Here is a 14,517-nt window from a genome sequence, read left to right on the forward strand (position 1 = left end):
TGGAAATGCCAGGATTCCAAGTGGTAGGCACACATTTTTGAAGGGACCCTCATTGGTTGGTAACTGATTTTCTATCACTCATCCAAAATAAGAGTAGAAATGGAATTGCCTATATTTTCATTTGCTTCCCAGGAACACCAACTACGTTACCTCATGGCTGAGCATTATCGGGCCAGTTGTTGGGCTGAATCTACCTCTGAGTTATGCGAAAGCAGCTACTCAAGATGAATGAAATATTGACTGACCAGGTACAATGAAAAACTAATTGACACGTTTGCCGTTGCAAAGATCACAACAATGTCTCTGATGCTCGTGGACATGTCATCCTTGCTGGCCCCACCAGATATCAAGCTCACTTTCATCTTTTACAGACTGAACACTGACTTGTGTTTTTAGTTTTCCAACCAACCAGTGCCCAATAATTTAAAAGATTTAACTTTACTACAATAGTAGTTACCCAACTACCGAACTGGATGGTTTTATTTTAGAACTGATATTCTTGAATAAGTCTTTACTGCTCAGTTAACCTTCTTTTATTCTCTAGCCTTTTGTTTTGTTTATATTCTTCTATTGAGTCCAATGAACATAGAAATAGCAAGAAGAAAACTGAGTTTATGTGGTGACCCTGGTTTAGTACCAACACCCTGTGATATTTCAGCACATCAAGATTTTGACATGGATTTTTTTTAATCCCTTGATAGCAACTGACATACTATGTATATTGAAAGGAAATATCTCAAAGACACAAATCACTATAAATGGCAAAAAATTGAGTCTAACTCAATTATAGAACTACAGACACCACTAAAGTACTACCAGGTCATTCTTTTCTGGACCAAACAAAATATCCCCTTTTCTGATATGAAGATTGATGGAGAAATAGATATCTGTGCTCATTTTAATGTAAGTTGTGTGGAAATTATAGTAAAATATAAGATTTACATGTCACTGAAAGCTAATGTCATAAACATGATCTATCTTACATTATTCTCCCACAATCAGACTCAGGGATGATAGATTATTCATTCTTTTTTAATTTAAATGTGTGTTTGTAGATAGATAGGGAGGTAGAGAATAAAGAAAACAAGTATAGGAGATAGTGTATAAAAATAAAAAGTGAGATAATGTATTTTTGTAAGCAAAGTGTAGCAGTAAGGTATTAAGATGAACCTGATCTGGGAGAGTTTTTTGTTCAGGGCTGCTTACTTAGTTTTTCATTTTAACTTGCCAGGGGCTGAAAATGTATGAGAAAAATGTAATTGGCTCTTCAGAGAATCTAGATTAGTGCCTGTCAGTGAAGGATGTACTTTGGAATTACCTGAGGATCTTTTACAACTACAAATGCTGAGAGCCACCTTCAGATGCAGCCTCACTGCAGTGATTCTGAAGCACAAGCTTCTGAAAGATCTCTGGTCTGAAAGTACTTTTATTGTGGGAATTATTTGTGTGATTTGGGTCAACATAGCAGCGTTTTCCAATTCTATGTGCAACTCTGGAAAACTGGACTGATTTCTTCGCCCTGAGATCCTAGAGAGGAAGGAATTCTAGGACTGGAGAGGCAGCCTGTGGGAGAAGCTGTTAGTTTAAGGGATTATCTGCTGGTGAATCTGACAGCACTCACTTCCAGCCAGTTGGTTAAGGGCTGGACTCTCACAGAGAAGAGTAGTGGAGAAAGAGTTAATTCAAACTGCTAGAAAAGCTAAAAGTAAATTTTAAAATGCTGAGCTGCATATATTCATGCCGGGCTGTGAGCCTGCTTACATGCTTGCTGGGCATTTTGGTATTTACCACTTAACATCTTTTCAACTTCTGCAAGGGATTTCTCCCCCTCCCCTTCTCTTTAATGTAAACACAGATTTCTCAGCAAGTCCTTTCTCAAACCTTGTCTTATCTGCTGCTAAATAATAATAATAATAATAATAATAATAATGTGTCATCCAGATGATACACTCATTTGGAAATATTAATTACAATTTGGTAACAGACTCTGAGATGATAGTTTGTGGTCAGCATGTAGTTGTTTTTAAAAGTGAATTTTTTTTTCTTTGGTTGATGAAGACCTGAAAATTCATCAGTGGCAGACAAAAGTTCATATTGCCCCTGTAGGCTATAGAGATGTCTCCCCAGATAGTATAGACATCCCCCCAGATTAGATTCCCTCTCCTCAAGTTACTGTTTCTTTTCAGAATGTTTTTTACTTAAAAAAATTAAAATTCTTGATTAAAATGTGAAAAATATTTCCAGTTTTGAGAATGCACTTATACAACAGACTATTATCCCAACAGTTATAAAATATTAAAAAATATTTTGTTTTTTCAAAGAAACGCTTCTTTCTCTGCAATAGGAGGATTTTTCCCTCCAGGTTTCCCATCCAGTTAATATAATGCAAAGCCCCTTTCAGTCAGAAATAAGGCTGGTTAAAGCTCCTGCCAGCCAGTCTCCTGAGCTCTACTTTTGTGTGACCTTGGAAAAATTATTTCACCTCTTTGGTCCTCAATTTCATCATTTACAAAATGAGGAAATTCAACTGTGATTTGTGAGGCCCACTTCAATCCTTGGACCTTTGGAATAGTGACTGTACCAAAGACGTAGCTGAGTCTGGCTAGCTGTGCTATATCACTTGGGCTAATGCTCTTCATGTCCTTTTATCTGTTACCATTTTTATGAGTAAGAAGCACACAATACCTATCCTGCTTAAAGGCACAGAGAAGCTCACAATGGTTGGTACATCTGAGTGTGCTTCAGCACCAACACAATGCCCCGCAGAATCTGGATCATGGACAATGGGCCCCTGCTCCTGCCGGGACCTCCTTTTGTGTCCAGCTGCTCCCAGATGCAAATGGAGATCAGGCAGATCTTCTCTGCCGTGTCCTTCTCTGACTGTCGCTCATGCCACTTCCCACTTTGAGATTCTTCCTTCCCCATGCCTCTACCCGGCTCTCCACCTAGTCCATAGGAGTCCCTCTTCAAGAAAGCCATCTCCAACCACTAGCACCCAATTGTCAACCTCCCCCTTTCATTTTTCATGGTGCTTAGTCATATTAGCATTTAATTGTCTTTTTTTTTAATTCTTTTTTATTTTATATATTTCTTACATCATTTTTCATTTTTGCAGAATGTATGCATTTTCATCTTGGTTATAGTCCCCATACAATTCCCACCCCCCTTGTTTTGATCCTGCTCCCTTCTCTCTCCCCTGCAGTGTGTCCCTGGTTTATAGTTGCTTGTTAATTTTGATTTTTACTTTATTATAATTAGTCTTTTGCTTTCACTTCTTCTCCTTAATAATGGATAGTATGTATACTTAAAGTGATGACCCACTTTTGGGGACTATGTAGTGTTTCTATATATTTATTTATTTATGCATACGGAAACTGGAGAATAGGTCAGAGGTACAGGGGGTGAGAAGATTCACCAGAGACAGAGTGGGGAGCAGAACAGGCAGGTCTGCTGAGATACACTGCTGAGGGGAGCAGCAGGCGAGTCAGGAGAGGTCTGCTGCGTCATGTGGGTAGCTCCCTGGCTGGGGATGGACTCAGGCCTCAGTGGCTGGTGACAACTTGATAGTACTGAGACTTTAACCCTGTGCCACCAGGAGACCCTGGGGACTGTGTTTTATAGCATAGTAAGGTGGCATACATAGAAGAGTTGGTATCTGCCCCTTGTAATCTATCCAGGGAAAACTTTCCAGTCTGGGGAGTTCAGTGGGTGGGCTAGTTCTTTGAGCCACCACTGCAAGGGTCGGAAGCTGTGTTGATCCCTGGGTGCTAGTCTATAATACGAAAATGTATTAAAGAGGAAAAAAAGAGTTAAACTGGTCTTTTGCATCTGTTCTCCTAAGATATTATTTTTATTCATCCTCAAGATATTAGAAATAGAGATCTGTATTGTCAGAGTCAGCTCTTATATAATTCATAGAGCTGATATTCCAATGAGTTGAGGGTTATTTTAGGATTAAAACTTGAGGGTAAGAATATGCAAATATTCTCTTCTGTGGATACTGAACTACTGTCATGTACTGAACCTGAGGTTAGGTGATAGGCAGAGCAGGTGTGACCCTGCTCTCAGGAATGCCTCAGTGCATTGGAGAAACTGACAGGTGAGGATGGGGGCTGGAGAATGCTCGTCATGGCAGAGGTGTGGAAAGCATGCACTATGAAGGCTTGCACAAGAGAGATGTGAGTGCAGTCAGAAAAACTCAGGTTTTAGCCTGTTCAAGAATGAAGAAAGGGGGTCTTCCCGGTGGTGCAGCGGTTGAGCGCTGGGCTGCAAAGCTGCCTGCAGACTCTGTAGCACCAGTTCGATCCCCAGCTGTAGGCGAGGGTCCCACATGGCGCAGCAGACCTCTCCTGCTGCACCCGCTGCTCCCTCAGCAGTGTATTTCATCAGTATGCCTGTTCTGCTCCCTGCTCTGGCTCTGGTGAATTCTCTCACCCTCCCGCTCTTCTAACTGTACCCAATGCTTGTATAAATAAATAAATAAATCTTTTAAAAAAAAGAATGAAGAAAGACCCTGCACACACAAATATATACTTTATATATATTACATATATAATTTGTATAAAAGGATGTGTCTTGTGTTATAATATAAATGTATCTCTAACTCCAAGCAAGCGTCAGAAGCTTGAAAATTAGAATAAATAAACTCTCTTCCAATTCTGTGATCCTCTAGTTCTTCTGACTGCTGCTGACCAATATATTGCTAAAGGTTGTTCTAGAAGGAGATAAGAAGTAGTTTATTATTTCTTCCCATAATGCTGAGCTACTTTCATGTGAACATAAGTCCCTGCAGAAGCCCCTCTGGATTTTTATAGGGCTTGTGTACAAAAGTGTTTTAACATTTTTATTCTTAAATATGGTGGTCTTTCAAGCAATGCTGTAATAGAGAGCCCTTACATTAACTTTTGTGCTGTCAATAGCGGCACCTAGTGGTAAAGAAGCCCTAATGCAAGGATCTTGTATTTCGACAATTAGAGCTGAAGTGATTTTAGAGATTACCCAGTCCTATTTCGTAAATTATTAAAAACAAGCTGAAATCTTAAATGTATTTCTACATTAAAATATACTTTATATGAGAATGAATAAAGTTAATGGCTGCGTGGTAATTTCTGGAATTACTTTCCAAAGAACCAGAAATCACTATTGTAACTATGAGGCAGAAATATAAAAAAGCATGCCGTTGGGTTAACAATATACCATAATGCAGAATATCCTGAACCTTTGGTGAGTTGTTATTTACACATGCATGTCAGATCTCAGACTTTATCATGGTGTCTGGTACTTGGTAACACTCAATAAATCTCTGTGGATATTTGAGTATGTGGGTGACACCTGAGCATGGCTTCCCCGCGGTCTCTTTTCTGCAGACAGCAGGGAATGGGCCCACTCTCCTCTTTCTGGAATTTCCACCCATTCTGTCTTTTCAGAAGCTTTCTTTTCCAACATCAACAACAAAGAGGATAGGTTCAGAGAGGCCCTTTCCTAATGTTAATAGGGAAGTAGCTAAATAAAACATGGTCCTTCACAGTGGTTAAGGGGAATGAATTCAATATCTATGGAACAAAACAGGCAGATCTCATAAATTGTTGAGCTAGGATAGGAAACAAATACTAGATGCTAGCTGGCTGTGCCGCCCATTAAACACTACATCAGAACTACACCAATCCCATACATTTTCTACAGTACATATACAGTATAGGTGTTAAAAACATAAAACATGATCAAGAATGAGAGTGACACATGGGAAATTGGCTTAGAAGTGACTCTGGATTAGAAGAGAAATTGGATTAGAAGTGACTTCTGTATTAAAGAAGACTGATTCTTATGTAATGCTACATTTTTTTATCCTTGCAATGTGAAACTAAAAATTCATTTAAAAAAATTTTAGTCCTCATAAATATATCACCTAAACACAACTATAGTTAAATTTTTATGAATTGCAATAAACACTGTTATGTGTATCTTCATACTAGTTTAAACATATTTACTAGGATATATATGTCTTAATAAATAAATAAATACACGTGGTTTATACCTCCGGATTTTTTCCACCTTATATTTTGAATATTTTCCTGTATTATTTAGTCTTCGTAGAAAAAAGAAACTTAAAATGACTGGGATATCTTCTGTATCACATTGTACCAAGTAATTATCTTATTATTGGACTTTTAGGATGCTTTGAAGTCTTTGCTATTCATTTAGCATACATTCATTGAGCCCTTGCTTCAAAGATCAAGATCTATGCTTGGGAAGGTGATCAGGAGTGCAAATGAAATCCCTCCCTTGAATAGCTTGTAGAATGTAGTATAGTGAAAAAATGTATGTAGAAGCAGTTACTGGCATTTGTTTCTTTTGGTTATACTGGTACTAAGGGAATTAACAGATCAAAGAATATGGGATGTTCTTATGACTTAAGATTCACTTTGCTAAATTGTTCACTACTAAGGTGATACTAATTTACATTCCCTGCAGCAATCAGTGTTTTACTATTTCCTAAATTCTTTTAAAATAATTTTATTTTAGTTTGCTTTTATTATTGAATTGGACATTTTTCTCTGTCATGCTAAAATATGCAAGGATTCTCAGCTTCATTTCTTCCTGATAGGTTATGCATTTCTCAGCACTGCTAGATTTGGTTTCCTCAGCTCCTTCATTGTCCACACCATTACCCTGAGTCTCCATCCTGCTCCTCTTGCAGCTGACTGTCCATGTACTGGCTCGAGTACAGATGGGAGAGCATGGCAGTTAAACAATTAAGATGTGTGTGTAATTAAAATTTTATTACGGAAAAGTGCATACATCCTTAAAAGTAAAGCAAGTTGTACAATGAGCCCTCACATACTTATACATCAGAATTAGAGTTACTAAGATTTTTCCCATATTTGTTTCATTTAACCTTTCTTTATGTTTGCTCATATATTTCAAAGTAAAAGGTAGACATTATGTCATTTGTTTCTACAGGTGCATAGTGAACATTTTTTTTCAATCTGTCAGTTACTCCAATCTTAGATATAAAAATGTCTTTGGGTTTTTGTCCTCTGTTTTTACTCCTGAGTGTGGGACTTCACACCTTTCAGATTCAGCATTGGCCAGTGATGCTGGGGCTTTTCTCTAAAGTTGGGAGCTGTTCCATAGTTAGGTCAGCAGGAGCCATCAAAGCAGAATGTGACGTGCATTTTGCAGGTTCTGTGGCCTGGTTCATCCACTCCCAGTTCTTACTACATTGGGGACATGTCATTAACCATGTCAAATCATAGGTGACTTCTTGTAAATGTTCTCAGCTGTGATCAAAGGAAAAATATGTATTATGTCACTAAGTCTGCTCACTGTTGTACAGATTTAAATAGTCACTAGTTTCTTGGGAAGGAACCCCCTTGAAAATCTGAAAAATGTATAGAAACCATTTTATAAAAAATACATGTGTGTTTATATGTTTATGTGTGTACATACACATATAGCTGGTTGTTACATATATATATTTATATTTATATCAGAAAATTCTGCATATAGTTTTAGGAGGTTCCTAAACCATCTAAAATCTAGTTCAAATTCTGAATCAAGAATCATCATCAATAAATCCCATGTACAGTTGCTTTCTTATATTGCACACACACACACACACACACACACACACAGCTATATTATGTCATGAGCAAGAGGAAGAGAGGCATAGTGATTGGGGAAAAAACTAGTTCATCATCAACATAAGCTACAGAATGAACAAGAGCAGTTACTTAATACTAGAATTAAGATCCTAAAAAAAAATACTTTGAATCTATTGGGGACGAACATAAGGAAAAAGTGGCCCAATTTACCTGTCATGCTAAAATACGCAAGGATTCTCAGCAAAGAATCTCTTGTTCTCACAAACAACAGAGCACCTGAAGCTTTCTAGCTATATAGAAAACTATAGCTTACTATGTACAGAACAAATTCACAAAATCATTAGAGAAAAAAGATATAGGACAACAATCTACTTCATATCACTGTTTCTAAATAGGTGTTAATAAGGTAACATGTTCTAACAAGTAACATTTCTTTCAACTGCCATCAGCTGTGATTGAAATAAAAAACTATTAAAACTGTGGCCTACTCTGCTCACTATTGTAGAAATTTAAACATTACCTGGTTGGCAAAGAGTTAAAGAAGCATTATAATATATGTATTCACTATAAACTTATTTGAAAATGTTGGTGTGCTCAGTGTGTCCTATAATTTTAAACCAGCCAAGTAATAGGAACCCTGTTCTCTTTCCTATTAACCACAGTAAAAGCAGTTTTAGAAAGCTTGAGTTAAACGAAATGTTCACACTGTGAGTGAATGAAAGAATGAAATCCATGTCGATAACTTATTACCACATATAATCTGGCAGGTCACGGAAGGACCTGTGGAAGTAGCTGGTACTCAGGCCAAAAGACCCTAGAGGTGAGGAGAGACCATGATTTCTTCCTTTCCCTCCTGAGGGAAAACTTCTCTTTAGCATCACATCTGCTCTTTAAAAACTTCGGGCATCTTGAAAGCAAGATGGGAAGGGATTTGGATGGCACTCATCATGCGTGGCTGAAGTTTTGAGGGCTGCATGTGGGGGGGTGCCCTCATTTGGGAAAATACTTACATATTAAAGGCATACATGACAATGTGAATGTGGTGGTAACTGTGTGTGTGCATATTTGGAAGTATTGGTTACCTATGACTCATGAGTCCCTTCAAATGTGTCAGTCTAAAAAGTGATATTCTCCTATGAAGCAGTTCATGCTTAGAAACATCCAACTGTTAAATGTTTCAGTATTTTGTTCTAGAATGATTGTGGTGACATTACTATGACAATAAACTTTTAAAAATCCACCCACTTCTCTCTCGTATATACTAATAAACGTAATGTCAGCTTATGAAATAATATGGACAAAATTGCTAGAAACTAAGAATATCCACTACAATTGGCAGACACCTCCCTGCTGCAATGACATAAGAAATGTGAGTTAATATTTGAATGACCCAATTCAGAGATTTTATAAGTTAAAATTAAAATTATACAAGTAGCAGTTAGTGAAAAATTTATTGTAATATGGTAATTTATGATCTTGGTCTCTTCCTTTGACTTTGTGCGAAGCTAGTAAAGAAACATGAACTACTTTTTTTTAATTTAAATTTTATTTTTATATTCCCCATATAATTACAACCCCCTTATTTTGACCCCAAGCCCTCCTTTCCCTGCCCCCCACCCCCCATAGAGTGTCTCTGGTTCATAGTTGTTTGTTGATTTGGATATTTTCTTTCTTATAGTTATTCTTTTTCCTGGTCCCTTATTTAAGTTTTCTAGATTCCTGCTATGAATGAGACCATCCGGTATTTTTCTTTTTCTTTCTGGCTTATTTCGCTGAGCATGATCCCTTCCAGCGCCATCCATGTTGCTGCAAATTGCATGTGTTTATCTTTTTTGAATGCTGAGTAATATTCCATGGTGTATATAAACCACATCGTCTTGCTCCAGTCATCTATTTTTGGGCATTTGGGTTATTTCCAAAGCTTAGCTACTGTAAATAGTGCTGCTATAAACATAGGGGTGCAGGTGCTCTTTGGAATTGAAGAAAAATGAACTACTTTAACAAGCTTCAAAGAAACTCCAGGAATCCTAGCCACTGTGTGAATATCATGCCCAAACCTTGCAACCAGACATTTTCCTAAAATGAAATACAGGAAATTCATATGTGCAAATAAAACATTCAAATTCATAAAACTGTGAAAGTAGAACTATGTTTCTTTGTTTTATGAGAGCGATCATGAGAGTAAGAGAGAGAGATCTGTATATTTGAGACATTGTGTTTCCTAACAGAGTTATATATTTTTTTCCAGGAAATCATTAACTGGAGCATTTCAGTATTTCCAAATAAATGTAACATTTACTACTATGTTATATTACTCCTCTTTCCTTTAGAAGGCACAAAACAAAACAAAAAAAACCCTTACTAAATACCCAGCATAAATGTAAGGTGACTAAGTAGTTACCTGTAAGGAAGTGTTCATTGTCTTGCAATGGAGTGGATTTCTGAGAGGAATGGTTTCATTTAGAGGACAGACCACTGTTCTGATTTGAGTTGTGATGATTATTTGGGCCAATTCCGAAAAAACTTAAGAGACCTCTTTGGGGCATCTGATTTTAAGATAAAGGGTTGGATGAGATTAGTACTTCTCAAAAATGAGGAAGGAAGGGATTGACTATATGAGGACTACCTGAGAGCTTGTCAGACAGCTCTGATGGTATTTGTTCTGAAATACCCTAAAGACTGTTTGCCAGAAGATAGGGAGTACTTGTAAGCTAAAAAAAAATGCCTTAGAGAATTCTGTTATTCCCGAATTTGGAAACCATACAACTAAGTGATCTCCAGTTTCTTTCTGCTTCAACAATTTCTGATTTGTTTGGACTTTGCTAGGCAAATATAAGCATGAACACAAAGTAAATAACAGACTAAAATAACCCATTCATTATTTTATTTACTTTGTAATCTAGAAACAATTTTAGACTCACAAGAAGTTGCACAAGTAATATAGTTGACCCAGCATCCCCAAATGATAACATCTTTCATGATGTTCTTTTCAAAATCAGAAAGTTGACATTGTTACAACACTATTAACTGAACTACAGATCTTACTTGTACTGCTGTTTTTTTAGGTCTATATGTGTATGAAATTCCATCACAAGCATTGATTTGTATAAACACTACTATAATCAGGATTCAGAACTGTTCCATCACCTCAAAGAAACTGCCTGGGGTTCTCCTTTTATAGCTAAATACTAGCCCCATTCTTAATCCCTGGCAACCAGTGATCTCTTTTCCATGGCTATAATTTTGTCATTTTGAGAGTGTTACATAAATGCAATCATATAAGATATATGTAACCTTTTGAGACCTTTTGAGATTGGTTTTTTTGTACAGAGCATAATAACACAGATTCATAGAAGTTGTTACATGTAACAGTCATTTCTTTCTATGACTGAGTCTTATTTCATATACGGATGTACCAAGTTTATTTGTCCACTAAAGGACATTTAGGTTGTTTCCAATTTTTGGTTATCACAAACATCATTGCCATGAACATGAAAGTACAGGATTTTGTATGGGCATTCATTTTTATTTCTGTATTAAAACTACCTAGAAGTTGGGCCTCCCTGGTGGTGCAGGTGGTTGAGCGCAGCGCTATGAAGCTGTCCTCAGCCTCTGCAGTGCCGGTTCAATCCCCACCAGCCTTGGAGCAATCCACAAGGCCAGCAGACCTCTCCTGTCTCACCCACTGCTCCCTTCAGCAGTGTATTTCGTTCCTTTTGCCTGTTCCGTTCCCTGCTCTGTCTCTGGTGAATTCTCTCACCCTCCCACGCACCTGGCCTGTATCCCAGTTCTTGTGTAAATAAATCTTTAAAAAAAAAAAAACAAAAAACTGTAAGTTTAGTCACTGGATCAGCTTATAAGAAACTGCCAAACTTTTTCAGGTTGACTGTACCATTTCATATTTACACCAACAATGGGTGAGACCCAGTTGCACCACAGTCTTGTCAATTCTTGGTGTTGTCAGTATTTTTTAATTCAGCCATTCTGAATGGTAATAACGCCTTTTAATTTGCATTTCCCTAATGGCTAACATATTGAAGATCTTTTCATATGCTGTCATCATTTGGTTAAGTGACTGTTCATTTGCCTATCTTGTAACAGATCTGTTTGTGATCATACTTTTGAATTTAGAACATTCTTTAATTCTTTTGAACGAAAGCCCTTTGTTTGATGTCATTTGCAAATATTCTCTCCCAGTCTGTAGTTTGTCCTTCCATTGTTTTAACATCTACAAAGCAAAAGTTTTAAATTTTCACGAAGTCCTATTTATTCATGTTTTTTTTTTTCTTTTTGTGAAATGTGCTTTTGGTGTGATGTCTAAAGAAGTTCTTTATACAAGTTTTATACCTTTATATTTTGCAGCTATAGTGTCCATTTTGAGCTAATGTTTTTAATGAGGTATGAGATTTAGATTTTTTTAAATGAAAAAAAAATTCCTTACTCCATTAAATTTTTTCTCCCTGTCAAAAATCAGTGGTCCTATCATATGTCAATTTATGTGCACTTACTCTCTCTCTCTCTCTCTCTCTCTCTCTCTCTCTCTCTCTCTCTCTCTCTTTTTGTTCTGGGTGTGTATCACTCCTCCAATAACACACTGTTCATTACTGCTACTATAAATTAAATCTTTAAACCAGGCTTTGGAATCCCTCCACTTTCATGCTTTACTTTTTTTTTGAAATTTATTTTTGCATACAAGAACTGGGGTGTAGACCAGCGATGCTGGAGACAGTGGGGAGCAGAACAGGCAGATTGACTGAATATACTGCTGAGGGGAGCAGCCGGTGAGACAGGAGAGGTCTGGGGTGCCATTTGGGTTGCTCCCTGGCCTGCCAGGGATGGAACTTTTGCTGAGGTGGCTGGTGATAGCTTGATAGCGCTGTGTCTTTAACCCCTGCGCAGCCAAGGAGGCCCATGCTTTACTTTCAATATTGTTTTAGCTATTGTAGTTCCTTTGCCTTTCCAAATAAATCTTAGAATTAACTTATTTCTACAAAAAAAAAAAAAAAAAGCTGTTGGGATTTTGCTTAAATTTTGCAACCCAAGGTGAGTGCTTCATTCCTGTCACCCTAGAACTGCTGGTGCCCAGTTGGGCACAGCACTGGGCTAGGCTGAGATATAGATTAATGCTGGACCTAAGAATGAAGGAGGCAGGCCATAACGTGATGGGGCAGTGGGTGCGATGGGGTGGAAGGAAAACACAGGAGGCAGAAGGAACCCAGATCGGTTTCAAACTTTTGGGTTTGAAGCTCCTTAGATGGATGTTTGGGTCAATCTGTCAGTTAATTCGTAAATCGGGCATTCATCGTGCACCTAGAGCACTAGAAGTGCGGGCTAGTGTCGCTGGTAGTATTAAAATTTCTTCCAGGAGTGCCGGTCTTAACAGGTTGGATAAACTGTCAGCCCCGCTGAGAACGCAACCAGGGAAGGAACCCGCCACCCCGCCCCGCCCCCTCTGACCAGGACCCGCCCCACTCTTGCGGGGCCCCGCCTAAGAGCCGACTTAGAGCTTCCCGCCTGCTGGAGGACTCCGCCCCCACCCTCAATCACCCTCGTGGGCAGTCTTTGGGAGGAAAAGCTTGACCCTCCAGGGCGTCTTTCGATGCAGGTGGGTGAGGCCCGGGGATCTCATTAGCTCTGGGGATGGTTTGACCAGCGCTGTCTGCAATTACTTAGCAGGAAGGCGCCGTAATGGAAAACAGCTTGCATATACACGTTAGGGAACACCTGTACAATCGTTAAAAGTACAAGCACAACTGTTACTGTGAGTTTGGGGATCTGTAAAGTGGTGCTATGAGCTGCAGGTGACAAGGGAGGTGCCTAAAAATAGGGGAGGGAGGTGTTGAAGCTAGTTGGGGAAAGGTCTGAGTGACTTGGTGTTGGTGAGCAGGCAGGAACCAGAGGGACACAGGTTTTCTGTGCCAGGGTAAGGATTCTGGTATTTATTCAATGGGAAATGAGAAGCCAAAGCCATTTCCCAAAGATCTGAACATAAACTAACATTAAGCTTTGAATACAGCCCCGTAGCTGCTCCTCAGGTCAGATATGAACCAGAAGGCTAAAAAGTCGTTTCACTGTACCATTTTAGTGAAAAAAATTGTAAATAAAAATTTGTGCCGTGATGACCCAACAGTCAGCTTCAGTAATAACCAAAACATCCTGTTGGTTCCTACACACATTACTGTGTGTCTTGAGAGAAAAGCCTAAGGTCAAAATATTTACATTAACCTTTCTATACCTCATTTCCCAACTATTTTTCTGCCCTCATATACTTGTATAAGGTTCCATCAACTCCCACTTACACCAGTGACTGCAGTGACTATTTATAAACACAGTAGCACATAAAAGTATAACATCCATTCTGACCTTTAGATATCTGTAAACACTGGCAGAGGGTAGCATTTATTTACCATATTGGCTCCCCCAAATGTTTCCCACTACAGGTTCAATTTAAGTCCTCCATACAGGTATTACGCATTTACTTACGACACACTTATTTATTCCACAGTGTAGGGGAAAATTTTGTCCTAGGTTAATAGCCCATTTACTCCAGAAAATTCTGAATTAACTGTTCTCCCAAACTGCTACAAAGCATCTCTGTAGTGGGAAAAGCAAGACACAGAACACATGATTTCTGACCATGTAGAAATTTATTGCTACCACCTTTTCACCATTGAAGCTTATGATCTTGGTCTTTCCTTCTTGCCTTTGTATAAGGCCAAAAGAGACACATTGGCTACTTTGACGACCTTAAAGCGGACTCCAGGAATGTCACCGACAGCATGACCTTTGCGACCAAATCCAGCAACCAGAACTTCATCATTTTCCTGGAATAAAACCAACAGTTTATTCCTGCTATCAGTGGTAATCACTAGAAATATCCATTCACCATATTAAAAAACTAGGGGAAATTATC

General features: G+C 38.3%; 1 protein-coding gene across 2 annotated transcripts in view; it reads left to right on the top strand.

The window, feature by feature from the left end:
• ATG10 (autophagy related 10) overlaps nt 1–8,365 on the top strand; it is a 214,628-nt gene extending 206,263 nt beyond the window's left edge. For both annotated transcript variants that reach the window (XM_037530533.2, XM_037530532.2), the window contains exon 7: nt 133–8,365. In XM_037530533.2, the coding sequence (XP_037386430.1) occupies nt 133–232 (100 nt within the window). In that variant the 3' untranslated portion in view covers nt 233–8,365. The remainder of the gene's footprint in view (nt 1–132) is intronic.
• Nucleotides 8,366–14,517: the final 6,152 nt, after the last annotated feature.

The sequence above is a fragment of the Talpa occidentalis genome, unplaced genomic scaffold, assembly GCF_014898055.3.
Source record: "Talpa occidentalis isolate TD23 unplaced genomic scaffold, MPIMG_talOcc4v2.1 talOcc4.6, whole genome shotgun sequence".
NCBI lineage: Eukaryota > Metazoa > Chordata > Mammalia > Eulipotyphla > Talpidae > Talpa > Talpa occidentalis.